The sequence below is a fragment of the Parathielavia appendiculata genome (assembly GCF_033297405.1).
Source record: "Parathielavia appendiculata strain CBS 731.68 unplaced genomic scaffold N657scaffold_3, whole genome shotgun sequence".
Classification (NCBI taxonomy): Eukaryota; Fungi; Ascomycota; class Sordariomycetes; order Sordariales; family Chaetomiaceae; genus Parathielavia; species Parathielavia appendiculata.
The window spans coordinates 1,158,941-1,184,165 of NW_026944222.1; the positions used below are offsets into that span (position 1 = coordinate 1,158,941).

Consider the following 25,225-nt stretch of genomic DNA (forward strand, 5'->3'; position numbering starts at 1 on the left):
ATCAAAATCCTGACTTGCTCCACGTACTATGACGGGGGACTGGTCTAATATGACGAGGGATTCGTCATAACTGTTCCTGATTCGAGCTCCCTGCCTCCTGCTTCGCTTGGTGTGTCTTACCGTCCTCTCGCTCGCCGCCGCCAGTTGCTTCTCGACCCGATCCCTAACCTCCTGGAGTTTTTCAATATATGCGGCCTGCCTTTGGATCAAGGCATCCTTGGACCGGATCTGTGTTTCCATCACAGCCCTTTCCTGGTAGAATCTGGCGATGTCCGGTCCTTCGGCGTGTCCGGACTCGGGGTTGCGCCCGGCGGCTGCCAGCCCAGCTCTGACGAATTTGATCCTTCCCCTCCGAGTCCTTCCTGGGCCAAATGCCGCAACATCCTGCTGAGCTCCGGCATGCATTGTCCTAACAGTGTTGACCGTTTTCGTCGCGTGTCTGGCTTCTCCTGCTGAGACGGTAGGCTGCATCGCAACTCGGGATAGTCGGACCGAGTGTTCCGCATTGAGCACCGCGAGATCGGGACGAGATTCGCTTCCTGTCGCTTCTAAACTCCTCGGCCCTATGCTTGTTGCCGGGGCTCTTGCCCTTGGCGCATGAACATCCGCGGAGTAAATCGAGACGTTTTGGCGTTCAGGGAACTGAAGGCCGAGCCGCTCATGTCGCTCGCTGCGCCCGACGCCCCGCGCACCCGACCTTTTTCGGAGTCGTGTAGGCGTCCTGGGGCCCGTCAAAGCCGGGGCCGCTGCCTAAAACAAGAGTCAGTGCAGGCAACGAAGTCATACATGGTGTTTGTGGACCAAACTTGCGGCAGGTCAGGAACAAGAAGTGCCTACGTACAATCTCTAAGTTAACACCGCCGCTAAGAATATCTTCGGTAATGTCGCTCTCCCCATCACTGTCGCTAATGCAGGTCTTGACGACGATGCAGCCCTCCATGGGCGTCTCAAGATGAGTAGAGACAGGGCGATCCATTGTCCACGATGGTGTGTCTGTGCGGTGACCGAAGAAAGGTGTTGTAAGTCAAATCACTGGAAGTGACAGAGGAAAGGAAGTAAAGTAAAGACCAGCAGCGGGCAGCGAAGATTTTGAAGGAGGTATACATACCCAAAGTTGGGATACTCTCAACGATATAAATGTCCTCTCTGTGCGGTTCAGACAAAAACCTGTGATGTGTACAGCCCAGGGACTGAATTCAATTGCGCCCTGTCTCCTATTAAGCGCAAAGTATGACGTCCTTGGGAGCACCGATAGTTGAATGCTGTAGTCGGGTTGTTAGCTGCTGGAATAAGAGGCCTAAAGTATGCAGGAGCAACTTGAAGAACAACATCCTTACTGGTGAAGCCGGCGCCTTTATCAGGCACTACCAGACCATCCGCAGCAGCCAGGTGCTCGAAGAACAAGCTTACTCACCCGGCCAGTGATTACCTGTCATCGATAGTATGCCAGCCAGACCGTGAGCGGAGCATGGCTGTGTGGACAGCGGAAAACTGGGTGAGAAGAAGTAAGTTTGCCTAAGGTACCTGGTATGGCTCGTTCTTTGTTGCAAAGTCAGGACACAATAGTATATGAAAAGGATATTGAAGTAGCACTTTTTGAATCAAAACCAGCAGGCCTGGCTGCCGACAGCTGATCGACGTGTCGATAACCTCGCAGATGAAGAAGCAGAATATGATCCACTTCGAGGTTTTTTGGTATCAGCAGCTCGAACTTGAATGGCCTGTCAGGGTGATGAATTGGAAACTGTTAGTTTGTATGGTCTAATACGTATAACTATCATCTTATAATCACTTTTGTTTTAAGGTTTTATCAAAGTATCATCCTAGTCCAAGTTGCCTCTCTGCAACATAGCTAAGGTACCTAGTACCGTTTCCATCCTCATAAGACATATTCCAATAATGAGGGAATAGCCAGCGTACGCCGAAAACCACTTTCTTACAAGCAGCAGCTTGTGCGATGCACGAGTACACTCGACTGCTGTACAGTCACCCTCTGGAATGATTGTTAACCTCTGTCTGACCTTTGACGACCAGGGTCCGCCAAAACGTCCAGATAATCGCCCAAACGACCTATTTTGACGAAGAAAAAAACTGGCTTGACTGAGAGATAATTGTGAGCTTTCCTCAATTCTCGATTTCCTTTGGTCAGAATTAGTTGGTGGTTGTTGAAATGGAAGACATTGCAATCAAGTGGTAGGGACCCCTGTCCCTGGTTTCGCACTACTGTAACAATCACTCAAGGGCTATACTGCAGGTATGACCTATAGCCTTTTCGTCTTCCACTCCCCATTGTAGGGGTTGTAATGCAGAAGATACACCGCCTGAATCCCCATCTCCTCCTCCCGGATACTATGGACTAGCTCCAGGTTGGGCTCCCCGTAATGCCCCATGAACTCGAGCTCCATCTTCCACTCCAGTTCACCGTCAGCAGCATCACCCCGTAACGGGAACACGAACGGCTCCGACTTCAATGCCCGACGGCTCCCCACCAACCGGACCGACTTCAGAAACGAAACAGGCGTCCCATCCACGTCAACTCCCTCCACGCTCAGTTTCATCTTCCTGTCCAACCCCTCCACCGTTACAGCCAACCTCCTCTCCAACGAAAACGCCGGGATTTCCAATTCTAACTCTCGCATCACCCGCACCATCAGCTCGTCCGTCTTGGCATGCACCCTCAAATCCGCCATGGTGTCCAGCGGCGTGGCCTGCAGGTTACAGATGACCAGCTTCGCGCCGCCGCCGCCGCCGCGCTGGCGTCGCTTGCCGACCGCCTCGGGTACCTCGTTGGCGGGCGCCACGGTCAGCGACGAGCCCAGGACCAGACACAGGTCGGCTTTGCGGGCGTGCTCGAGCGCGAGCGCGAGCTCCCGCGCGGGCAGCGGCTCGCTGAAGTTGATGATGGTGTCGTGGAGGACGCCGCCGCAGCGCGTGCACTTGCGCCCCGTGCGGTGGTCGTGTACCGAGGTGGTATAATCAGCTACGGCGCGGAAGTCTGGGGGGTTACAACTGGAGTTAAGGTATCTGGATGGGCGGGAGGGAACGGGGCGGTGGACTGACCACGGATGTACTCCTTGCCGCAATTCTTGCAAACTTCACGGTTGTTGTTGCCATGCAGTTCGGATATTTTGTCCTAAACCGCCGTCAGGGAATTGGGGATTTAGGGGAGAGCAGTAGATTCAGGGCAGTCCCACAGGCAAGACGCCACTCCTCCGGTGCAGCCCATCGCAGTTTTGGCTGACGAGGTACTTCATTAGGCCTTGGTTCTGCAACTCGACGATGGCCATATGCGTGGTGGTTGGAATGGCTTGCAGGGTGCTGACGGCGGCTGTGGTTCGCTGCCTCCCTTGGGCCTGCAGAGTCCATGCTCCTTCTGGGCCTCGGAAGTCCGGAATGCCGGCCGAGGTAGAGATACCCGCTCCAGTAAACACGATGAAGTGCTCGCTCTTCCTTATCATGCCGGCGAGCTGCCGCGCTTTCTGGCCGATGTCTTCTGGAGCCTCGACGAGCTCGGGGAGCGGGACTTTGTCCGCAGTCCAGGCCATTTTTGGAGGTTGTGTTGTGTTCCTGGTTTCTCTAATGCTCTTACTTCTGAACTCTGTGAAATACAGCTTCGTAGCAAGAGGATTGCTCTGTTGATGTTGGATAACCGAAATCAATGGAAGAGCTAACGTTAATTAGGCAGTGAACGAAAGATTGCCACTGTGAGGGGTTGAAGTTGTGAGATGAGTGCCAACGTGCATGCCAAGATGCCGTTGGCCGGGCAGCAACCCGTTTTCAGCAAACAAAACTAAGGTACCATACCTGCAAAAGGTCCAATCTCTGAGCAAAAGGACAGTGTGTGATTACTTACGGATGATGTTTTCCTATTCTGCGGCTCGAATGTACGATAGTACTTTGAAGTTGGTAAAACAATTGAGATTCTCCCCGAGACCTTGCTCGTCGGCACTCCCAGTCTCAGAATCAAAGATACATGTAAGTTATCTGCAAGCATATCATGTTCGATTTTCATTGTGCTGTCTTGTTATCTTCATCTCGGTTACAACCAGCTTCAGAAGTGCGCTGTGGACGACAGGACCACAGAAAGGACAAGTTCAAGTTCATGGTCTGATGGCATTCAGCAGCAAGAATCCTCAGCCCTGCGGTACCTCTGGATGTAACTACAGGATATATCCGCGGAGAACTTGCCTGTCAGGCATGTCCAGTGCCACCGCCTGCCCATCAGACATCTTGCAAGATGCCGCCTGGTGCGTGGCCCAAGCAAAGTGATGACACTTGTCTCGTTGTTTTCTTCTTGCAGGCATCTCTGAGAACCCCTGAGCCCCAAGCTACTACTCGGGCACGGGACAGAGATCGTAATACCCATCCGAATTATTCCCCCACCACTTGGGGAACGGCACCGACGGGCCGCCGGCCCCAAACACGGCAAAGGACAGAATGAACAGGGCGGTAAGACTAGCGCCGTCAAAGGCGCCCGTGATGAGATACGAGTAGTCCCTGAAGATGCGCGGGCGGTAGTTGCGGAGGTAGAACTGCACGAAGAAACCGCTGAGGACCTGGGACAGGATGACGCAGGTCTGCGAGGCGTTGTAGGGGATGTAGCCCGCGTACTGGATGAACTGGGGCAGGTTGATGTCATAGAGGGAGAAGTTGCGGATTCGGGGAAGGAACTGCGAGGAAGAGATAGGTAGAGGGTTAGTTCCGAGATAACTGGAAGAGGATGATTTGACGTGGAAAAGAGGAGGGAGATTGGGGCCCCGGGTAAGCTCACGTATGCAATGAGGCGGTGGATGGCAACGATGCCAGTTCCGATGGCCAGGCCAATAGGCACCATCTCGTACTTTGCGCCCGTTTTGTAGAGGTACTTGGCCAGCGCCCAAGAGATTGCGTTGGTGTTGTATGACTGGATGGTAGCGCCACTCCATGCGCTGTTGCTGTCGCTGTGCGCGAGCAGATCACGGTTGCCGCGTACAATGGACACCATGACGCCGTAGTTGATGAAGCCGCCCAAGATGGTACCATAGACCTGGGTGAGGAACATGACTCGAGGCGGTATCTTGACTGTTGTTTTTCGTCCGGTCAGGCTCTGCGTGTTCAGCCGCGAGGAAATCTCACAAGAGTGACTTACGGTATTCGCCCATCTTCAAGTCACTGCACAGGTTGACGGCGTTGGCAATGACGTTGTGTGACCAGGCAGCGAAATACATATTGCCGATGGGGCGCTCAGGGAGGATGAGACCGGCCAGCATCTTTGACAGGTTATTCGTAGCAATCCCGTTCCCGTAGCGGGAGTAGAGCAGCGTGCTCTGCAGATTCAGTGGCCTGGCTTTAGCCATGAGCATCAGGGTTTAAGAAGACTTACGAAGGGTGCGATGAACATTCCGAGCAGCAGTGAGACGACGTAGGCCCAGGCGGACAGGGTAATATGCTGCGTGGTGACGACAATAAGACCGAGGACGAAACTGAGGACTAATATAGCAATATACCACCACCACGGCGCCTCCTTGTAATGCTTCATCATTTGCGCGTGATGGCGATCGTCGTGTCGCCCATTCCTCGCGGCTTTGTATGCTCTGACGACGTCTCCGCCCCAGAAGAGCACGCAGTGTGCAACGAGAGCTCCGATCTAGAAGCCAGGCGGTCAGAAAGCAAAACCTCGCAAAGAAACTGGGGGAGCATATACCGCTGCGTTGGCCATAAACATGGCGTATGCAAAGCTTCCCGTGAGGCGGGGGATGCCATATTTCTGAAGGGCCTCCACGTTGAGGATGCCGCCAGTGAAGACCTCGGCTACGGGGTATGCAGTGCCGTCCTCCTTTCGAAGCCTTGTTGACATAAAGGGCTGCGACTTGGCATCCCAGGCATTGGTGTAGTAAATGCCGAGCATTGCGGCAAAGCAGACGAGATATCCAAGCGCCGAATGAGCTTGCAATGGCAGGGGCAGCGAGGTGTTGAACGACGTGATCTGCAGTAAACAGTCAGTGTCGGCTTCGACTTCGAGACGGCATGGTTCTTACGTATTGCCAGTCGAAAGACAGACTAAGGATTCCCAAGCCCTCGTTGTTCACTGAGCCGCCAAAAAGGTTGGTAAGGACGGCCGCCTTCTCGCCCGTGGCGCGCATCGCAGCAAGACAGGGAATCGAAACGGCGTTGAGCCACGGCCAGATATAGGCAGGCAGAAACTCGTAGAAGAACATGCCGACAAAGCTATACCAGAACCAGCGAAGGGGCTTGGAGCCCTTGAGGTCCTGCCAGTGGAGGCCCTGGAGCGTCTTGACGGTTGGGAGACAGCTCCAATAGACAACATCGACGTGCCAGACAGCAAAAGGACGCATCATTCCGCAGATACCGTAGCCAAACAGTCCGATCGAAATGAGCGTCAGGATGACTGTAGTAGCGCTGATGGGCAGGTCGTAAAAGGGGTCCTGTGCGGCGAAAACGGCGACGCTGGCGGCCGCGTTGGATGCCGACGTGGCCGTGATGGCGCAGATGGCATGCTCTTTGAGATTCCACGGGCCGGGGTTGATGAGATTGGCGATCGAAATCAGCAAGGGCAACTTGCCTTGGCCGCCTCGCTCCCTCCATCGGGCGGCCAACTTGTCACCGCGGGGAAACAAAGCCGTCCATCCCTTGCCGAGGAAGTATGGCGATGAGGACGATGAAAGTCCCCTGGATGGTGATTTGGGTCGGTTTGAGCTGCGCAAGTAAGCAAGAGTCAGTAGACAACGATCAAGATGTCGAATGCCAACTTACCTTACGTAGTAGATCTGGAACATGACGGCCTGAAAGGCTGATAGAACGGTGGCGAGAAAGATGCCGCGAAAGGTCAAGGCAGGCTCGCCATCGTCTCACAGCGGCAGCAGATGCAAGGCAGCATCGGCACCTGTGATGATGATGGTATCTTCGCTGCTCTCGTCCTTGCCCTGGCTGCTGTTGTCCCCATCGTAGGCAGGAGGAACGGCCTGGATTCCCGGGGAATCTGGTGCGCCTTCTTTTCCTTTTTTCGCTTTTTCATCTGAGAAAGCCACTTTCTAAGTGACTGTCTCGGGCTCCTCACGGGCCGGGACCTGGAAGACTGCCGTGTCAGGGACGGCCATGTTTTGGAGCTGTCCTGGCTACTCAGCTAAGTTGAAGGTTGCGGGTCGGGAATTGCGCTCTCGGGCGCCATCGAGCCATGGTTCTAGGGCACCATGTCTCTAGCTGCGCTATATAAGGATTTTCATAAACGCTAAACCTTCAATGCCTTCCCTCAGGGGCCCTTCTCGGTCCCGCGCTCCCGCCACCGGCATTGGCTTTGATTGTGGCAACCCACAGTGGTGCAATCTGGTCCAAAATTTGTGTTACCGTGCAGCGCCAACTACGATTCGCGAATGGGTATTGTACGGGGTCTTGGACTGTCGATGTAGAGACACCTTCCTAATGCGGCAGTTTTGCTCAACAAGGTCACACTCTGTTGCGGCAGTTCTCGGTGCCCGAAAGCTTATCATCACGAGCAAATGAAACCAACATTGGCACAAAACCGGAGGTGGGGATACTTCACAGTACAGACAGAACTTTGCCAAATTCCTGACGCGTGGCAACACACACGTGGGCTTCCTGATCCTGGCTGCTCGACGTGCTCGTATCTATTGAGCGTTTTCCCTCCCCTCCCGGCTGATCAGCCTGATCCCGGGAACGGGGGGGTACGGCATCATGTCGACGGAATATTACACCATCCCGCCTTCCCAATACTGACCTGACAGGATGGCGCAACCCGTGTATCTGGGAATACGGGGCCCGTTTCATCGGTTTGCAGCCCCGTTCGGGTCGCTGTCGCCCACATACCCCCTCCGGGTTGTCCTCCTTTTTAAGTAGGTGCCAAACAAGAGGACATGTGTAGGCGCAAGTCGGGCTTTGTGAGAGACGGGGATCGATCATCGGTCCATCAACCCGCAGCTTTTGTTGCAGACTCGGTCGATGAAGCTGCATGTCCCACCTCGTGTCGCCATCCGGAAAGTGCGACCAACACCACAGCAAAACGTGAGTTTCTATCCCATTTCGAGCTTCTGAGGAAAGAGGCTGTCCTAAGGTTGACGTATCTTGGTTACCGGTGGTCACTATTAATAAGGTAAGAATCTCTTGCTGTGGCGAGTTCTCATTTTCGAATGAGGAATTCTAGACTACCTAAACTGTCTGATCTTGAGCATGGCAGTGGTATCTCGGTAAGAGAAAACACACTTGCGTGTGTGTCGGAAAAGGTTCAGGTTCAGGACTAGTTAGTAGTCCCCTGTTTATCGTTCACACTGCTTGCCACCCCTGAATCATACCCACTGTACAGCAAGGTACCTTACTTACTCCACTTCTAATTACTAAAGAATTCTTCACATTCAACTCTCAGCACTGGAGCACATGTGTTTCCACAGCATCTTGGTTGTCCAATTCGTCCTGTTCAAGTCGAGCTGCTGAGCTCCGTCTTCGGTAAACAGGACGTCCAACTTGAAGCTGCCCACGAAAGATCCCGTTCAAGACCGCCATAAAACTGAATCCACATCCACCCACGGTCACCTGGCTGTATTTGGTTCCGACTCTTCATCAAAAGTTCGTTAACAGTCTCTTGGTCTCGATGTCCGGGTCTGCCTGGAATGTTTCTGACTCCTTTGCCGGAGTGGCGTGAGCGAGAAAGACGTTGTCGAAACGGGCGGAGTATTTGGAGACAAGACTTGGGCGGGTTACATGTTCCTCCGGGCTCTTCAAGAGCGAGGGAACAGTATCATGATCTGCGGGAGCCGGCGGACCGGGACATTCCATGGCTGCATGCTTCTAGTCCGATTCCATATTTCCAAATGGCATGAACCAGCAGTCCCAGCCAAGGAAAGGCTGAGATGAACACCGTCACCATGCCAGCGAAGACAGGAGCATATGGCGATGACGGATTGAAGAGCTGTGTGTAATCCGACACCGAACAGCGCAGTGACCCTGGGCCTCGCAATCGGGACATGTGCCCTTCTTGGATGAGACGCCCAAGCTGTAGTTGTCCCTGGGCTTGTCACAGTCGGAATCTGCACGCCCAGCCTCCCGGCATCTGACAATGTATGGCAACTGCTCAACCTCATGGCGACAGCTGAAAATAACTCTTGGGTACATTCTCTGACACATGGTGTCGAGGCAGGCTTAGCACCTGTACCTCAGGTATCTAACTACCTTAGTCAGAGGAGCCCTGCAAGCAAGGTGCGCGCACTTCTTACCTTTTGCCTTGCGCAAATAGCGACCTTGGGACATCAGCCTCGCATGCCTCGGCTTTGAAGATGACCGTTTGGGTGAGCCTGCCCTCAAAAGATCCAAGGCGACCTTGTTCGTTCAACTCGTCGATTTCTGGCCTGTGTAGACTGGAGCGCTGCTGCAGGAGGCTGATGCACGACCTGGCTCTTGAACAAAAGCGTCGCGATGGTGGGCAGTCACTGTGACTTTATAACGCCGGTCCGAAGGGTGTTGAGCACAGCCCTCTTTAGTTCATTCATGGGCAGGCTGGCCTTGATTGCTCGCCGCTGTGGCATTGTTGTTTAATCTCATGTTGAGCAGGAAAGAAATGGATGCGGGGGGTTGCCACCCAGTTTCGTTGCCTGCCAAACGCAAGTCGATGGGGGGAACGCCACATGATTGGGTGTCGGCATTTCGGAGCAGAGATTGGAAACCAGCCTTCTTGTTGAATCACAGGTATTTCAATCTATATGAATGGACGAAGCCCGGCCGACGGCGGTGGTCCTTCGTACCTGCAGCCTAACTGAGCTAGCTCCAACATGGTCCATGAAACACACGTCCTCGTGGCCGATCATGGGAACACACCGCAGCACCTTGACGGATACAGCCTCTCGTAGCCTTGCAAAAAAGGGCGTGTGACCATTGGATCCAAGGCATATTCGCATGCAAAATGGTGGATGTCATTTCGCCCGATGGATTTGGCCACTGCTGATTCATCCAAGTCCAGACAAGTGTTCCTGATCACTCCTGATTTGTGCGTTCAATGAGGCCTGAATTGTTTATCTCGCGGCACTCGCCGGGGAGGGAAAGAAGGAAAGCAGAATCAAAACCTGAGAAAGAACCTAGGCAAGTGGCAAATGAGAAAGGAAAGAAGCAGCTCAAGCCGAAAAAAAAGGCTAGAGCGTACCACCATGGAAAGATGTAAGCTAGGCTTACATAGAAGAGCAAACTACTCCTCGGGGTTCCAAATCGCCGATCCCACTAGCCGCCAAGGGGCCTAGTGGGGCAGGTTGATTCAATGCACGACAGTTGATTCAATGCACGACAGTTGATTCAACGCATGCTAAGAGATAGGGCCACCAGACAATTTCCCAGCGCACGTTGTCAACAGCATAATTAATCACTTGCATCTACAGCATTTGAGGGTAAAGTTTTATCACCTTTTTAGAGGTCAATTCAAATAATGTAAAGAGAAGGGAATTTATTTCAAGGGGTTACACCTTTTTTTAAACACCATAACTATAACTAGCATTATGTAGTTATCTAAGTGGTGAGACTCGTAGTCAGTGTGTGTATGTACATACGTAAGCCGCTACGAGATGCATGTAAGCTGAACAGCGACGAGGGAAGGCGGGCTTTGCATTAACAGTAGAGTGTTACCAATCTGTAGCAGTTTTTATAAGCCATATCACTTGGCGTGCGTTGAATCAAGTGTCGTGCGTGCCCCCTTGACGGCTGATTTTGGAGCCCCCACGAGTAACTACAGTACCTACCTCCAGTTTAGGGTTGTCTTGTTGATCGGGACCCTCAAAGACATGATTCCCAAGTTCGATCACGTCGTCCGTACACACCATCCAAGCGATTTACAAGTTCTACCTAAGACTACGCTGTCTGGAACTGAAATCTGAATTTTTGTTTATCCATTCTCGTTCTACTACTCTTAAGGGCCTTTTTTCCCTTCTTTAATTCAGTTTGTTTTCCTGTCATGTTTCTTCAATATTGTGGTCGGCCCTTGCCCAGCCCTGGACCCTAGAGGCGTGAATCCTAAGTTCAGGAATTTATGTCTGATCTTATGTGCCATATTACATTACATTGTCCTGGGTTTTGCAGAAACTGGAATGTTTCCAGCTGCGTTTTAACCCCCATCTTATTTCCGCGCTACAGGCAACCTCACAACATAAGTCAACGTAGCTTTTGACGTTGCTCGCCTTCGCTGTGGCCAGCGCAGCACGGCTGGCATTGGATTCACGCCCGTGTGACCGTGTCTGGGCTTCTTACTCGGCAGGATGAGGAGTGCAATTCCCTCAGCTCTTGCTCTCAATGCTTCGGTGAAGGATACATCATCTGCAATAGCGTCGGCTGTTTCAACCCGGACAAGTATCAGCAATGCTGTGCCGGCGCAAGTACAGTGATGTCTCTCACCCTCCATCCCTCCTCCTGATGCCGCCGTCCGCAGCAGGATCACCCAAATCCCACCCCTTGGTGCCCACCATCGAGTTGTCCACGATATCCGTCCAGATCAAGTTGATGATTTAGACCGCTCCGTCCGTAGTCGCGCTCAGGTTCTGCCAATTATGGTACAAAGCCAGCCCCGTCAGGCCTGAGTAACCGGGGTAGCTCTCGTACCCGACGTCGCCCCCGCGGCGGACGGTGAAGGTGTTTTGCAGCGCCTTGACGTAGAAGTCAACCCCGGGCAGCTTTTGGCCATCTTGGACGAGATGTAGTCGATGCCGTCCGTGACGGTGTTGTGGTTCACTATCCCTGGCAAGCGGGACTGGGTTACTGTATGGTGGACATGTTTGCAGAGAAGGACTGGGGGGTGGTGACGTCGGAGTAGCCAAGCAGGCCCCACAGGGGTTGGGCGAAGCCGAGGGGGAGGTGTCCATGTCTGACGACCCAGACGGGGTGGTCCGATGGGGAGGGGTAAGTCTTTTGTGAGGCGGAAGTGACTTTGAAGTCGGCGAGGCCGGTTCCGTTGTACTGGAAGGCAACGGTGCGGATCGTGGCGCGGATGGAAGAAGCACAGTTGTAAACAGAGACGGCCCAGCGTGACCCGGATTGCGGCTCATCTCGTCTCCTCTATCGGTGCTGTACACGGCTTCATAACGGAGGCCGCATCAGACTATGCTGCTGTTGATGTTAGCAACATCGGAATAGGTGCCACCAGCGCAGACCTCGGCTGTGTTGCGAGTACAACGGCACCTACTTAGCACAGATATGGTGTGGACGGGGAAGGAAGAGGGGAGGCGTACAGATAGTATTGAGATGTTTCAAGTTGACGTAGAATGGGTTCTCACTGGACGACCGGTTACAGGATTTCGAGTCCACCGGCAGCGGCAGATAGCCTCCGAAGTCAAGGTGGGCCTGATGGCTTGACAATCGATCATGAAGTTCTTGCTACTTGTAGAGATATTGGTGTCTGAGTCGGTAGCATTGGAGCAAATACTGCTGTTTGGGTCATAGAAGGAGGGACGCACGAACGCTGTGCCAGGAGTCACGTCAAGGGGGCGCTATGTTTGTCGAATCAGAGCTGGTGGCATTGAAGAGAGCCAGAGTAAAGAACTTGCTGGCCCAGGCCGCCTTGTACGTCCTCTCTGTCAAATCGAGAGGACCCTGTCCGTTATCGTCTTCCGGAGTTGACAGGCCGGGGTCTCAAGGTGCTGATCTGCGAGAGATGGTAGACGAAGGTGAAGTTCAGTTCCGCACAATGAGTCTCTGGCTCGACGAAGAGGATGTCCTCGATCCAGGTGCTGCCGTATTCATGGACGAGCATCGGAACCTTATTATTACGAAACCCGACGCCTCCATTCTTGGCATCGACAATGAGCCAGTCGATCAGTTGGATAGTTGGGTCCAGGACCAACATGCCAATCTGGTAGTAGCCCGACTTGAGATATCATCCCAGCTCCCCAACGAGTCTGATGTGTTGACCTGGCTCCGCCATTGGATGGCAAAGATGCTGGACACCGACTGACCAATCTGACGGGACCCCTCGCGAAGAGGTGTCCGCCAGACGTCCGGAACCGACCAACCCTTGACGGCCGTACAGTTCTCGGCGCACGCCGCAGAGTTGCACGCATGTGTCGTTCTCCCAAGACCCAGGGCAGACTATCCTGCAAATCCCTGGTGGGGGGACCGGCGAGCCGGGGGGGGGGGGTTGCTGTAATTGAAGGGAGACTCGATTTTTACGTATTGAAATGCCTTGAGGTCCTGGCCGGCGTCTGGTTCAACAGCTTGGTACAGACCAATGAGTGACATTGGCGGCTACTGGGATGAACAGCACTGTTGCCGTCTGCAGCAGGAGGCCGTTACTAACTCGTCGGAGCACGCCATGACGCGCTGCTGAGTCGGTCTGCAGAATGGTTGGCCCCGGGGATAATTGCAATGCGCAGCCGAGGACGGAGGCAGGTGACGACCGAGTTCTCGCCGACAAACCTGATCAAGGCAGCGGGAAAAATGACGGGGAGCAGTATTTGATCCAGAAGCACGTAACGGTCAGTAGGAAGACAAGACGGCAACAAGGTCAATGACTGAGAAAGCTCTCACATACAGATGTAAACACCCGCTGCGATCAAACCCGAGGCCTCTGCCATCGTAAGCTCCATTTGCGTCCAGGAAACGGCAACGCCGCCTGGGCCACGCGGGGCATTTTGGGGAATCTGCCCTTGAGGTGGACTGGGTCTGGGAGTATCGGACCTGGGAGCTGATTCGGGTATCATCAAAATTCCTCCGTCTTAATTATACCCCGATGAACTCTCCACCAGCGTGCAGGATTGCGGCCCTTGCCACGCCTGTAACCGAATCGTGAGGGTCCTGAGGCTGGCAAATATCTGGCTTCGTGGTATCTTGATTCAACACCCCGTCCACGTTGCATCCAGTAAGCGGTGGGGAAGTTTGGATTGCCGACCTGTTGACCAGTTCATCTGCGCCGACTTCATCAGCGCCGGCAAACCCAGGCATGGCAAACAAGAATTTCAGTCCTCCGCTGCAGGCAAGTGACATCCGAGTGATCGACGGAGCCCAGTTGAACCTTCACTCGTCACAAGGCAGCGGTTTCGAGGCCCCCGACGAGCAATGCGTCCGTCCTCTTCGGTAACAGCGGCGACCACTTGAACTTGGCCTTGCAGCTTTCCCACGACTTCCCGGACGGGGCGGACAGCTTACTCGCCCGCAAACCACCCATCGTCACCAATCTCCCATAGGCCTCCAAAATAATGGAATGCCATGCTTTATCACCTCAAGGACGTGTAGAGATGTGCTCACTGGAGCAAACTGCCCGTGAGTTCGACGCGAAGCCGAGAGGGTACGATGACGAAGGGAATCCAGGACAGGAGCGCCCAAGCCGTGAACGTTCCGTGATACTTGAGACACCGGATCCCCGATTTTTCCTGGGGTAAGTGTTCAACGTGTGGCGGATCAGGATCAAAGAAAATGAGACGAGCATCAGTGTCGTGAAGGGCACTTAGTGTGAGCCATCCTGTTGGCGGGGAGGCCTGTAGAGCAGGCAGACTCCCTCCGTTGTTGCCCAGCAGTTTCCTGTACCCAGAATGCCACCAGGGGCAAGAAGGATGACGACCGCCCTCCTCCAGGATACCACCCGGGTATGATGGATTATGTGATCTAAGTGTCGCCGATCTGAGATGCAAGATTGCAGCGACGTCAGATCCAGCTACACGCCAAAAACTTGGCGAGTCGGGAGAAGCATGGCGTCGGCGACGGCGCTTTTGAGGCATACTCGTGCGATTCACTCGAGCCTGAGAAGTTGAGTTCCAAAGCCCCTATGGAGAACACCATGCTGAGTGGATGCGGTCTCCGTCTCATGAAACCAGATAGGATGCAATTGAGATGTCCAAATGCCAGCTCTTCATGCCCTGCACTGTGGTTGGGCCAGTCTGGATTGAGACATCGCGCCCTTGTTGGCCAGATGTGGTGCGTTCAACGTTTGCCCTGACCTGACTCGATACGATCGAGTAAGCGTTTTGCGAGCACTTCTTGACTTAGTGATAGCTTATCCTTATCGCTTCCGCGACCAACAAGATAAAACAGCTAATCCGACCTAGCCCTCCTGCCCAGCCCTAACTCGGCCAGATAAGGCGAAACTCCTCTGGTTGCCGCATTGGCCAATAAACTGCCGAGCGAGACTTCGGCCAAGCCGCGTTCAAATGCCAAGACAAATCCATCACATCAGCCAAGATCTCAATCGTGACCTGTCTGCCGAACACAGACCTGGACGCCGCATACGGTTCCCAACCTGCCGCAATCCTTGCCACATCTTCGGCACGAACATGGGTCTTAGCTCGGGGTGCCAGGAACTTTTCCTCCATGATCTTGTCCGACGTCAAGTATCTCTCTATCGACGGTCGCATGGGTGCAGCGTGGGGGAAGTTCAAGGTTGGGCCGAGTGGAAGCTGATAAGCCTGTCAATACACGGAACTCCGAGCTGTGTCGCCGTTGTCTCGGGAAGGTGGAAACTAGAGGACCCTTAAAGTCGACCCTACCCGGCACCAAAGCTTGCAGCTAATCGTCAAACCTTGTCCAACTGCCTTCGCCCCGCAATCCAACCTCCACGTGCGTTGGGCGTCATCTTGCAGGGCAGCAATAAGGTCCAGTGGCAGGAAACACATATTGTACTAGCGGGCCTTCTTCCCCATTATCACCGCCTTTTTTCAAACACCACCAACTTCCCGCACCCGACAGCGTCGCGACCATGTCGGAAAAGCCCAGTATCTTTCGGCGTGTGGCCGATAAGCTGGCCGTCGAGGCCGAGCCCGGGCTGACCGGCGCCCAGTTGATGGTGCGAAACCTTGATTGAGCGTCATCGTGGCGTGGGCATGGGCCTGCCTTATCCTCGCCGTGGCTCTCGCACATCTTTCCGCACATCGGCCGCTGACCGCAGACTGCTGCTTCAGTTGACGAACCACGACCTCAAGCCCGTCGAGCCCGAGCGCCGCCAGTGGGGTCCCTGGAACTTTGTCGGGTTTTGGATCGCCGACTCGTTCAACATCAACACGTGGATGATTTCGTCGTCTATGATCGTTGGGGGTCTATCGTGGTGGCAGTCATGGCTTTGCGTCTGGATAGGATACGCCATCTCTGCTTGCTTCATCTGCCTGACGGGTCGCATCGGCGCCACATACCACATCGGTTTCCCCGTTGTCAGTCGTTCGTCGTTCGGCATCTGGGGGAGCCTGTGGCCGGTTTTCAACCGGGCTGCTATGGGTGTGTAGTCTTATTCTACCAGTGGGGAGATTGTGTCGGGCTGACGGACAGCAGCATGCGTGTGGTATGGCGTGCAAGCGTACATTGGTGGACACTGCGTGTATCTGATGATCCGGGCAATCTGGCTGAGCTGGGTGAGCACATCGAGTCTTTCACCAGTGGCGCACTTCTCCTAACACTTGCCCTAGGACCGAGATACGATCCCAAACACCTTTTCAGAAGGCTCCGGTACGAAAACAGCCGACTATGTCTCGTTCTTCATTTTCTGGTTCTGCTCGCTGCCCGCGATCTGGTTCCCCGTCCACAAGATCCGCCACCTTTTCACCGTCAAGTCATACTTCGTCCCAGTTGCCGGCATTGCCTTCCTCATCTGGGCGGTGGTCCGCGCTGGCGGTGTTGGTCCCATAGTGCGGCAGCCAGCCACGAAAAAAGGCAGTGAGCTCGCCTGGGAGTTTGTCAAGGGAGTCATGAGCTCCATCGCCAACTTTGCGACGTTGATCGTTAATGACCCCGATTTTTCCCGCTTCGCCATCAAGCCGCGCGACGCTCTCTGGTCGCAGTTGTTCGCGATTCCGGTCGGCTTCGCCGTGACGTCCTTTATCGGCATCATTGTCTCTTCGTCTTCGACCATCATCTACGGGGGAGACCCAATCTGGGACCCGCTCGTCCTCCTGGAGCGTTTCATCGACGATGGTGGCTCGGCGCAGCGCTTCGGCGTGTTTGTTATCGCTGCTGCGTTCGCCCTTGCGCAGCTCGGCACCAACATCGCCGCTAACTCAGTCTCAGCGGGCACCGACATGACGGCTCTGCTCCCGCGATATCTCACCATCCGCCGTGGCGGCTACATTTGTGCCGCCATCGGCCTTGCCATGTGCCCGTACAACCTCCTCACGTCCAGCAACCAGTTCACCACCTACCTCTCGGCCTACAGCGTGTTCCTGTCCTCCATCGCCGGCGTCATGATTTCGGATTACTACCTTGTCCGCCGTGGGTATCTCGAAGTGAAGGAACTCTATGATGCTCGCCGCACGGGGCCGTACTACTTCACTTATGGCTTCCACTGGCGTGCGTATGCCGCGTACATTGGTGGAATCCTCATCAATGTGGTGGGCTTTGCGGGCGCGGTGGGCACTCCAGTCCCGGTCGGCGCGACATACGTATACAACGTCAACTTCTTCGGCGGGTTTATTGTCTCCGCGGGGCTGTACTGGGCGTTTTGCAAAGTGTCGCCCATTCCGGCGTGCAGCAGCAAATGGATGGAGGTTGGTGATGAGATTGATGATCTGCGGCTTGCGTATGACAACCAGAGTGGGAGTCGGAGTCAGGAGGACGAAGAAGTTGCCGTTGGCATGGCTGCTAAGGGCCACGGAAAGCCAGGGCTAGGGGATGGTTTTTAGTTTTTTGGATTGTCTGGATACCGTATGTTTTGGATCCGGAACGCATCTGAATGTTGGGACAAATGCGTGACATCGTATGAGATTTCATCAGAGACTTGAGCTGGCAATACCAATGCTGCTCTCACTTAGAGTGAGTCGCTTGTGATAAATAAACATGACGATCGATCTCGGCTCATGATGAGTCGTTAAGATAGGCTCGAGAATGGCAGCACCACAACATAATCGTAACCCTAACCCTATTGATCTAAACGGGTTAAATGTTTCTTGGCTTGCGGTGGGGCAACATGGCAGAATTGCTCTCCGCCAAAATTTTCCAGTGCTGATGCATGAGCTTGACTTCACAATAGCTTATTCAGACGCGACTGCCTGGGCGACGAAAAAATGGCGGCCGCCAGCACAAAAGGCGGTCTCGCACACCGTAATAAACCAGCACCTAAAAAGGCAGAATCGAGATCGCTCAAGAGGAAACGGGGCCAGGAAGATCTCAACAAGCTCCGAGAGGCCGTCAATAAGCTGGTGAGTGGGCAGTTCTCCCCAGTGTTCAATCGTATCCGTCATAGCACCTGCCTAAACATTGCGCCAAGGACCCCAAGTCACCCGACATCAAGAAGTTTACCGACCTCCCTCTCTGCGAAGCAACCGCATCCGGGCTGCGCGCCTCCCATTTCGAGGTTCTGACCGATGTCCAACGAGCCGCGATTCCGCTAGCCCTCAAGGGGAAGGACATCCTCGGCGCTGCCAAAACAGGCAGCGGCAAGACGCTTGCTTTTCTCGTCCCCGTCCTCGAGAAACTCTACCTGGCGCAATGGACAGAATACGACGGCCTCGGCGCTCTTATCATCAGCCCCACCAGGGAGCTGGCGGTTCAAATCTTCGAGGTGTTGCGAAAAGTTGGGAGGAACCACTACTTCTCAGCGGGTCTGGTGATTGGAGGCAAGAGTTTAAAAGAGGAGGCTGAGCGGTTGGGGCGCATGAATATTCTCGTTTGTACGCCAGGGCGGATGCTGCAGCACTTGGACCAGACGGCAGGTTTCGATGTGAATAACCTCCAGATCCTAGTGCTAGATGAGGCGGACCGAATCATGGACATGGGCTTCCAATCCGCTGTGGATGCGCTGGTCGAGCATCTCCCCAAGACAAGGCAAACACTTCTCTTCTCCGCAACGCAGAGCAAACGGGTTTCGGACCTTGCACGGTTGAGCCTGAAGGACCCCGAATACGTGTCGGTACACGAATCCGCGCAAACTGCGACACCAGCATCGCTGCAACAGTCTTACATCGTTACGCCCCTTTCCGAGAAGCTCGACACCCTCTGGGGATTCCTACGGGCCAACCTCAAGAGCAAAATCATCGTCTTTCTGTCGTCGGGCAAACAGGTGCGGTTCGTGTACGAAAGTTTCAAGCGGATGCAGCCGGGTATCCCGCTGTTGCACCTCCATGGCCGACAGAAACAAGTGGCTCGGATGGAAATCACGTCGCGGTTCGCCTCAGCAAAGCATAGCTGCCTCTTTGCTACCGACGTTGTCGCCAGAGGTGTAGACTTTCCGGCAGTCGACTGGGTTATTCAAGTTGACTGCCCGGAGGACGCTGATACATACATTCACCGCGTTGGACGGACAGCCCGGTACGAGAGCAAGGGGCGGGCAGTGCTCTTCCTTGAACCCAGTGAGGAAGAAGGATTCCTCAAGCGGCTCGAGCACAAGAGAGTTCCAATACAGAAGGTCAACGTCCGCGAGAAAAAAAAGAAGAGTATCAAGAACGAGCTTCAGAGTCACTGCTTTCAGTCTCCCGACTTGAAATACCTCGGGCAGAAGGCCTTCATCTCTTACACCCGCTCCATCTATCTCCAAAAAGACAAGGAAGTCTTCAAGTTCAACGAACTTGACCTTGACGGCTTCGCCGAGTCTCTCGGGCTCCCAGGGACACCGCAAATTAAATTTCAAAAGGGCGAAGACATCAAGCGCATCAAGAACGCACCACGGGCGGCGATATCCAGCGGCTCTGACACCGACTCGGACGGTGACGGCCGCAAGCGCAAGGACAAAGACCAGGTCCGCACCAAGTACCAGAAGATGGCCGAACGGCAGAACCAAGACGTCCTCTCCACGCACTACCGCAAACTCCTCGGCGAGGACGGGCCCGCATCCGACGATGAAGCTGACTTCCTCTCCGTCAAACGCGTCCTCGACGGCGACGCACAACTGGACGCCGCGGCAGGAGGCGACAAGCGCGCCAACGACACGACCACCACCGAACAACCAAAGGTTGTCAAGCTCGGCAAATCCGAGCTGGTCATCGACTCGCACCGCCGCGAGAAGCTGCTCAAATCTAAGAAGAAGCTCGCCAAGTACATGGAAAAGGGAAACAAGCTCGTCTTTGACGACGACGGCAACGCGCACCCGATCTACGAGCTGCAAGACGAAGAGGACTTTGCACAAGAGGGCCCCGCCGACAAGTTGCGCCGGCAGTTTGTTGAGGCCGAGACGGAGAAGGTCAAGGAGGCCGACGTGGAGGATAAGCAGCTCGCGAAGCAGCGGCGGAAAGAGAAGAGGGAGCGGCAGAAGGCGAGGGAGCGCGGGGAGGAGGTTGAGAGGCACGGCGGGGCGTTGCCCCAGCTTGAGGTGGACGGGGGGGCGGGAGGGGAGGACCCGCTTGCGCTGCTCCGGTCGCTGCCGATTGCGGGAGGGGAGGCTGATAGTGATGGGGAGGAGGAAGAAGCCAGGGAGCCGCCGAAAAAGAAGGCCAGGAAATGGTTCCAGGATGACTCCGAGAAGGAGGAGGAGGAGAGGCGGGAAAAGAAGAAGAAGAAGGGGGGGAAGCGTGTTATTGAGATGGCTCACGAGCCAGACAATCTCGAGGATTTGGAGGCGCTGGCTGCTGGGTTGTTGGAAGAGTAGTTTACTGTTGAGCTTATCGGCGGACAGTACAGATTACGTAGAAACGATACCTTTGCGTGTTATCGACGGCGAGAACAACTGGCCAGTGAAGATTGCATCGGGTATGACGAGGAACCAGCACAAGGGTTTCTGTGCACTCTCAACCAACATTCACTTTCACTGCTACACAAGCCCAAACAGTAAAAGCGCCGAGGACCAGAAAGACGATCCGGGAAGACAAATTGTATATATAAATCACACGCAGAACGGTGTGGTATCGCTAGCACATCTCCCGAAACGCCATGCCTCAAAGCCCCCAAACACCCATCACCATAAAAAACTTCACCAGTTTCTACTCTCGCGCTCCGCCTCCAACTCCTCCGCCACATCCCCATACAACCGCACCCTATAGAAACACGTATGGTCCTTGGCCCCATAATTCGACACAGCCCTGATCATCACCAAATCCGTCGCCGCCTTCAGCCGATCCACCAAATCCCTCGACAGTTGATGCACATACACGCCATCGTCCTGCGGCTTATGCTCGTACTTGAACGCCCCAATCTTGGCCCAGCCCTTGTCGATAAGCTCCTTGTTGCTCATATCACCGGGATACTGCGCCGCCATCCAGTCGAGCACGCGCTCCTTCCGGGAATGCTCATCGAACATGGCCCAGACCTCGACGTCGCGCGGCATGGCGAGCGGGTCCGTGGTCGAGGCCGGGTCGATATGCTCGAGGATGACGTGCTGTGGGATGACGAACTGCGGGAGGCGGACGGCGAGCACGGCCGGGCGGGTGCGGTTGTGGTCGCCCAGGATGGCCGCGCACCAGCAGTGACCGGGCTCGGACCAGGGGGTGAGGGCCTGGCCTGCCTCGAAGAGGTGTTGGGGCCGGAGGGGCATGTTCTTGACCCATTCTTTGGAGCCGACGAGGGGCGTGATGACCTTGTAGGTTGGGGAGCAGAGGCTCGTGTCGGTATAGGCGTTGTTGCCTGGGGCGAAGAAGTTGACGCGGCTGCGAAACATGGCATCGACGCCGATGCCACCGGGCTTGTTCCCCACCCGCGCGAGGCGGCGGGTGATTTCTTGGTCAACGACTTGGTTGATGAGTTTGGCGGTGTCAGCTTTGGTCATGCCCCCTGCCATGGCAATCCTCTTGACATCGCTGATGAGCGTGTGGAGCTCTTTCCGCAGGCTGTGCATCTCGCTGTCTACTTCCTCCCTGGATTTCGCCAAACGATTGTTCACCTCCCGGAGGAACTCGCCCTTGGACACAACTGTCTCATCACTTTCCTTCGACGGACCTTTGGCCTGTCCGAGAATCTCGATGACCTTCCGCTTATTCTTCTCCAGCCATTTCTCCCAGGATGCTGGCGCGGTCTTGTCCACGATCCGCTCTACATCGCTGGCTGAGAGCGGTTTGGTAAGCAGACCCGCGTCCTTCAACCGCTGCTCGATCGCTTTCCAGTGCTTGTCGGAGATGCGAGACTTCCCATCCAATGAGAGCAAGCTGCTGTCGTGCTCGATGCGATCCCTGAGAGCTTTCCAGAACTCGTCCGCAATGAGTATCCTGCCGTCCTTGGCTTTGCGCACCGAGACCACTTTGGGCAGAATCGATTTGAGATTTTTGACTGCGGTTTCAGTTGCTGTCGTCCTGCTCTCGAGGTAGTCTCTGAGATCGTCGTATTGGTTGTCTGTCAAAACCCCAAGCGGGTGCAGCAAGGGTGAAGGGAAGAACTGTCCGACATTGCTTGCCCAGTCATTCCAACCGTACCAGTGGAGAGTCAGACTGGGTGTGTCGAACAGGCCTGGACGGACTAAGACGTGGCCAAGGCGGAGCAAGTGCAACATGGCAAAGGCGCCTGTAAGTAATTTGAGGATTGACCAGGGGGTAAAGGCGTGCTTGAGTTTGGGCCAAGGCGTCCGACATTCATAACCACCCGAACTGGGAACACTTTCGGGCCCTTTCTCCGGACTCTCAGCCCTTCCCTCCGGAACATGCATTGGGCTGTGGAGAGGCTTATGACGATTCGCATTGTTCGAGGCAGCCTGCCGATCGGATGGGCTCGTTGCTTGCGCCTCGTCCCCGTCTTCGGAGGCGGATGGCTCCCTCTCGAGCGGCCTCTGCTGAGAGGTCGCCCCGCGCTGGTCGGGGCCTGACGATAGCCCTTCACGAGAAGCCGGTGTCGTGCCACCGGGACGTCTTGGCGGCCGCTTCAATACACTCGGCGGTGAGGCAGGCTCGGGCGGCGGCGCTGCTGCCGGTGCTGGCTGTGGCGCTGGCGGTTGCGCGGGCTGGGGAGGTGCCGCCGGTGGAGGCGGTTTAGGTCGGCGTGCAATCTTTGGCGACGGCTGCCTGGGGGTTTTGACCGCCGCATCCTGGAAGATGTTACACTCCTCGACGAAACTGCGAGCAGAACCGGGTCGGTTGACGCTAGGACCAGTGGGAGTAGTGGCGCTGGCCAGGGTCATGGTGATCTGCGGAGGAGACTGCGGTGCGGGCGGCTGCGGTGGAGGTGGCATAGCTGCTCTTGCCGCTTCTTCTCGTGCTGTTTGTTGGGCAAGCCTTTTCTGCTCGGGTTGTTCCCAGGTGGCCTGCGATTCGGCCAGTTTCTGTTTCCGGAGATTGTGGGCCTCCGCTGACCGCTCCCGTCTCAGCCGATAATCCCTTTCCTCCCGCTCCTGCTCGGTACGTGCTTCCGCCTCTTCATCGTCGCGGAGTCTCTTTCGAGTGGTTCTTTGGGATAGCGTCCTGGGGGTGCGCTTTCTGGTCTGCGGTTTGAGATGGTCTTCATCCTGATCTTCGCTCTGATCCTCATACTCGCTCGCTTCTTCTCCACCTTCACTGCGCTCTTCGGATTCCGGGTCATCTACTTCAATGGTCTGCTCTATTGAGACAGGTGGTGATGGAGTCCTCCCGGCTCTTGCCGCCCTTGCTTGGTCCTTAGCGCGGCGGCGGATTTCGGCAGCCACGTTGTCGCGCTTGACAGCGGTGAAGATTTCGGCTGCGGCTTTGGCGAGGTTACCGCCAGCATGTACAGTGGAACGATCCGGTAGCTGGGTCATGGGCGAACCGTACGAGGTACTGTACTTGGCGGGAACGGGCGTTCTGGAAAGTGCTCCCAGCTCAGGCATCATTCGTCCAGTAACAGGATCTCTCATGGGGGTTGCGGCTCTCCCCTGTGGTGCTGGCGACAAACTCATGGTCGCCCGCACCCGACGTCCGTCACGACGCATGGTGGCTGTGATCTCGACGGAGTCCTGTGAGTGGGTGGTTGCAGCGACCGGCGAATCGGCGCGTAATGACTGTGAACCGGTAACAAGGTCAGCGATGATCTCAAATTGGGGGTAGCTCAGCGCATCTGAAGGCATCGCGAAATTCGTGCAGAGAGATGAAACGCGACGGATGAGATGTGTTGGGGTTGATGAGTGGCAACCAGAGATGCGGCAGGGGGGATGTTTTTGACCTGACTGGAGATGCGCTACATCGGGGAAGCGGCTTTGGTCAAATGCAAGTGAAATGGAATGAATAGTGATGGCTGGGTATGAATGGAGGTGAATACCGACCTTGAATGAACAACACAGCGCGGGCCCGCACGAGCTTGCCAACTGACACTTCGGATTGAATGCTCCCGCTCACAAACACCACAACCTAAAGCAAGGTTGTACTTCGTACACGGCACGACACAAGTCGAACCAGAGAGGGGCCAGTAATGGCTCTGATATACAGATCGGTTGAATCTCGAGTAGCCCTGAAAATGATGAGGGCGATAGGACTGGAGGGGCAGTCTAGTGGGTGAGTCGCTGGTCAGTCGCGATGTTGGTCATGGCGGAAGTTGAGATAGAAGCAACGGAGACTCGAAGGTTTCGACGCACGAAGTAAAGAGGACCGCGGTGCAGAAATGCAAAATGGCTTTGCGCCAAACCATGCATCGCAAGCGGAAAGAAAGGACTCGTTTGATGGCTGAAAACGGCGTCTTCTTTGAACTCTCGATGGCAATGGCTCTTTCATGGCTGCGCAGCAACCCCCGTCTTCTTTGTCCTCATTGTTGTTTCAATGTGTCGGCACGCACTGTAAAGCCGCGGCGCGTTTTTCGAGGTCCACCAAGATGAGGTCCGTGCCGCTGCAAGGTGCAGAATCCTGTATCGGATGACAAGGTTATGTTTCTAAACAAAGTATGCATTTATCGAGATTCTAGTGTCCTGCACCGCTTGAATCTTTGATCGCCATGCCAAGTCAGCAGATCCCCTCTGCATCACCCATCGACACAAGCCAACGGGACAACGGAATCCGCTCCTGCTCAGGAATTTCGTCCGCGCCACATGTTTCCACAACTCGCGCGGAGTAACCTGAAGTAGATACTCCGTCGTTACAGTTACATGCAGACCCAACCCGATCAACGTACATTAGGTACTTTACTCTCTTCAACGCTGCTTGTCACCTCCCTCTCTCGTGTTCCCATGCGTTTGACTTCGTGTTTCGCTCTGGCCCCTATGAGTGACCTCATCCCGGGCCATCTTCAGGGCGACGGCCGAGACAGCCCGACCCTCAAAGATGGCTGCGACGTGGGGAACCCTGCCCAGGTACTGGTTTGAGCGCTTCTAACCGGTGCCCCACGTCGTTTCAATGGCAAACATTCGGGTTACGCATTCACAACAAACGTGCGTTTAAAATCTGGCACATCCCAGGTGCAGCATTTGAGACTGCCCTTTTTCTCGTTCCCGTTTCCTCTGCAACACTGTCCCTCTTTTCCCAAGCGACACGCACAATAACTA

General features: G+C 55.0%; 7 protein-coding genes across 7 annotated transcripts; 2 read left to right on the top strand and 5 right to left on the bottom strand.

The window, feature by feature from the left end:
* Nucleotides 1-26: 26 nt before the first annotated feature.
* Nucleotides 27-976, bottom strand: N657DRAFT_632050 (uncharacterized protein; the record flags this gene model as incomplete). Its single annotated transcript, XM_062791117.1, has 3 exons — nucleotides 27-44; nucleotides 121-750; nucleotides 842-976. 3 exons carry the CDS (start codon nucleotides 974-976, stop codon nucleotides 27-29), a joined length of 783 nt encoding a protein of 260 aa, XP_062649628.1.
* A 1,184-nt stretch (nucleotides 977-2,160) lies between these two features.
* N657DRAFT_591673 (DHS-like NAD/FAD-binding domain-containing protein) lies at nucleotides 2,161-3,708 on the bottom strand. Its single transcript, XM_062789915.1, has 3 exons — nucleotides 3,195-3,708; nucleotides 3,061-3,133; nucleotides 2,161-2,995 (listed from the first exon to the last, which is right to left on the bottom strand). The coding sequence occupies exons 1-3, from the start codon at nucleotides 3,543-3,545 to the stop codon at nucleotides 2,262-2,264; spliced, it is 1,158 nt and encodes a 385-aa protein (XP_062649629.1). The 5' UTR covers nucleotides 3,546-3,708; the 3' UTR covers nucleotides 2,161-2,261.
* A 189-nt stretch (nucleotides 3,709-3,897) lies between these two features.
* On the bottom strand, nucleotides 3,898-7,097 carry N657DRAFT_662252 (OPT oligopeptide transporter; the record flags this gene model as incomplete). The annotated part of the gene is made up of 9 exons (XM_062795129.1): nucleotides 3,898-4,670; nucleotides 4,772-5,061; nucleotides 5,129-5,306; nucleotides 5,363-5,626; nucleotides 5,684-5,965; nucleotides 6,018-6,669; nucleotides 6,754-6,847; nucleotides 6,884-6,923; nucleotides 7,041-7,097. 9 exons carry the CDS (start codon nucleotides 7,095-7,097, stop codon nucleotides 4,332-4,334), a joined length of 2,196 nt encoding a protein of 731 aa, XP_062649630.1. The 3' UTR covers nucleotides 3,898-4,331.
* Nucleotides 7,098-11,489: 4,392 nt separating this feature from the next.
* On the bottom strand, nucleotides 11,490-13,395 carry N657DRAFT_670038 (uncharacterized protein; the record flags this gene model as incomplete). Its single annotated transcript, XM_062795517.1, has 7 exons — nucleotides 13,147-13,395; nucleotides 12,889-12,990; nucleotides 12,599-12,844; nucleotides 12,435-12,439; nucleotides 12,255-12,402; nucleotides 11,771-12,036; nucleotides 11,490-11,739 (listed from the first exon to the last, which is right to left on the bottom strand). The coding sequence occupies exons 1-7, from the start codon at nucleotides 13,213-13,215 to the stop codon at nucleotides 11,490-11,492; spliced, it is 1,086 nt and encodes a 361-aa protein (XP_062649631.1). The 5' UTR covers nucleotides 13,216-13,395.
* A 2,221-nt stretch (nucleotides 13,396-15,616) lies between these two features.
* N657DRAFT_281034 (uncharacterized protein) lies at nucleotides 15,617-17,617 on the top strand. The gene is made up of 3 exons (XM_062786606.1): nucleotides 15,617-16,176; nucleotides 16,231-16,310; nucleotides 16,365-17,617. Exons 1-3 carry the CDS (start codon nucleotides 15,789-15,791, stop codon nucleotides 17,571-17,573), a joined length of 1,677 nt encoding a protein of 558 aa, XP_062649632.1. The 5' UTR covers nucleotides 15,617-15,788; the 3' UTR covers nucleotides 17,574-17,617.
* A 287-nt stretch (nucleotides 17,618-17,904) lies between these two features.
* N657DRAFT_670040 (DEAD-domain-containing protein) lies at nucleotides 17,905-20,526 on the top strand. The gene is made up of 2 exons (XM_062795518.1): nucleotides 17,905-18,089; nucleotides 18,158-20,526. Exons 1-2 carry the CDS (start codon nucleotides 17,955-17,957, stop codon nucleotides 20,468-20,470), a joined length of 2,448 nt encoding a protein of 815 aa, XP_062649633.1. The 5' UTR covers nucleotides 17,905-17,954; the 3' UTR covers nucleotides 20,471-20,526.
* Nucleotides 20,527-20,546: 20 nt separating this feature from the next.
* On the bottom strand, nucleotides 20,547-24,109 carry N657DRAFT_281050 (uncharacterized protein). Its single transcript, XM_062786607.1, has 2 exons — nucleotides 24,017-24,109; nucleotides 20,547-23,755 (listed from the first exon to the last, which is right to left on the bottom strand). Exon 2 carries the CDS (start codon nucleotides 23,684-23,686, stop codon nucleotides 20,792-20,794), a length of 2,895 nt encoding a protein of 964 aa, XP_062649634.1. The 5' UTR covers nucleotides 23,687-23,755; nucleotides 24,017-24,109; the 3' UTR covers nucleotides 20,547-20,791.
* Nucleotides 24,110-25,225: the final 1,116 nt, after the last annotated feature.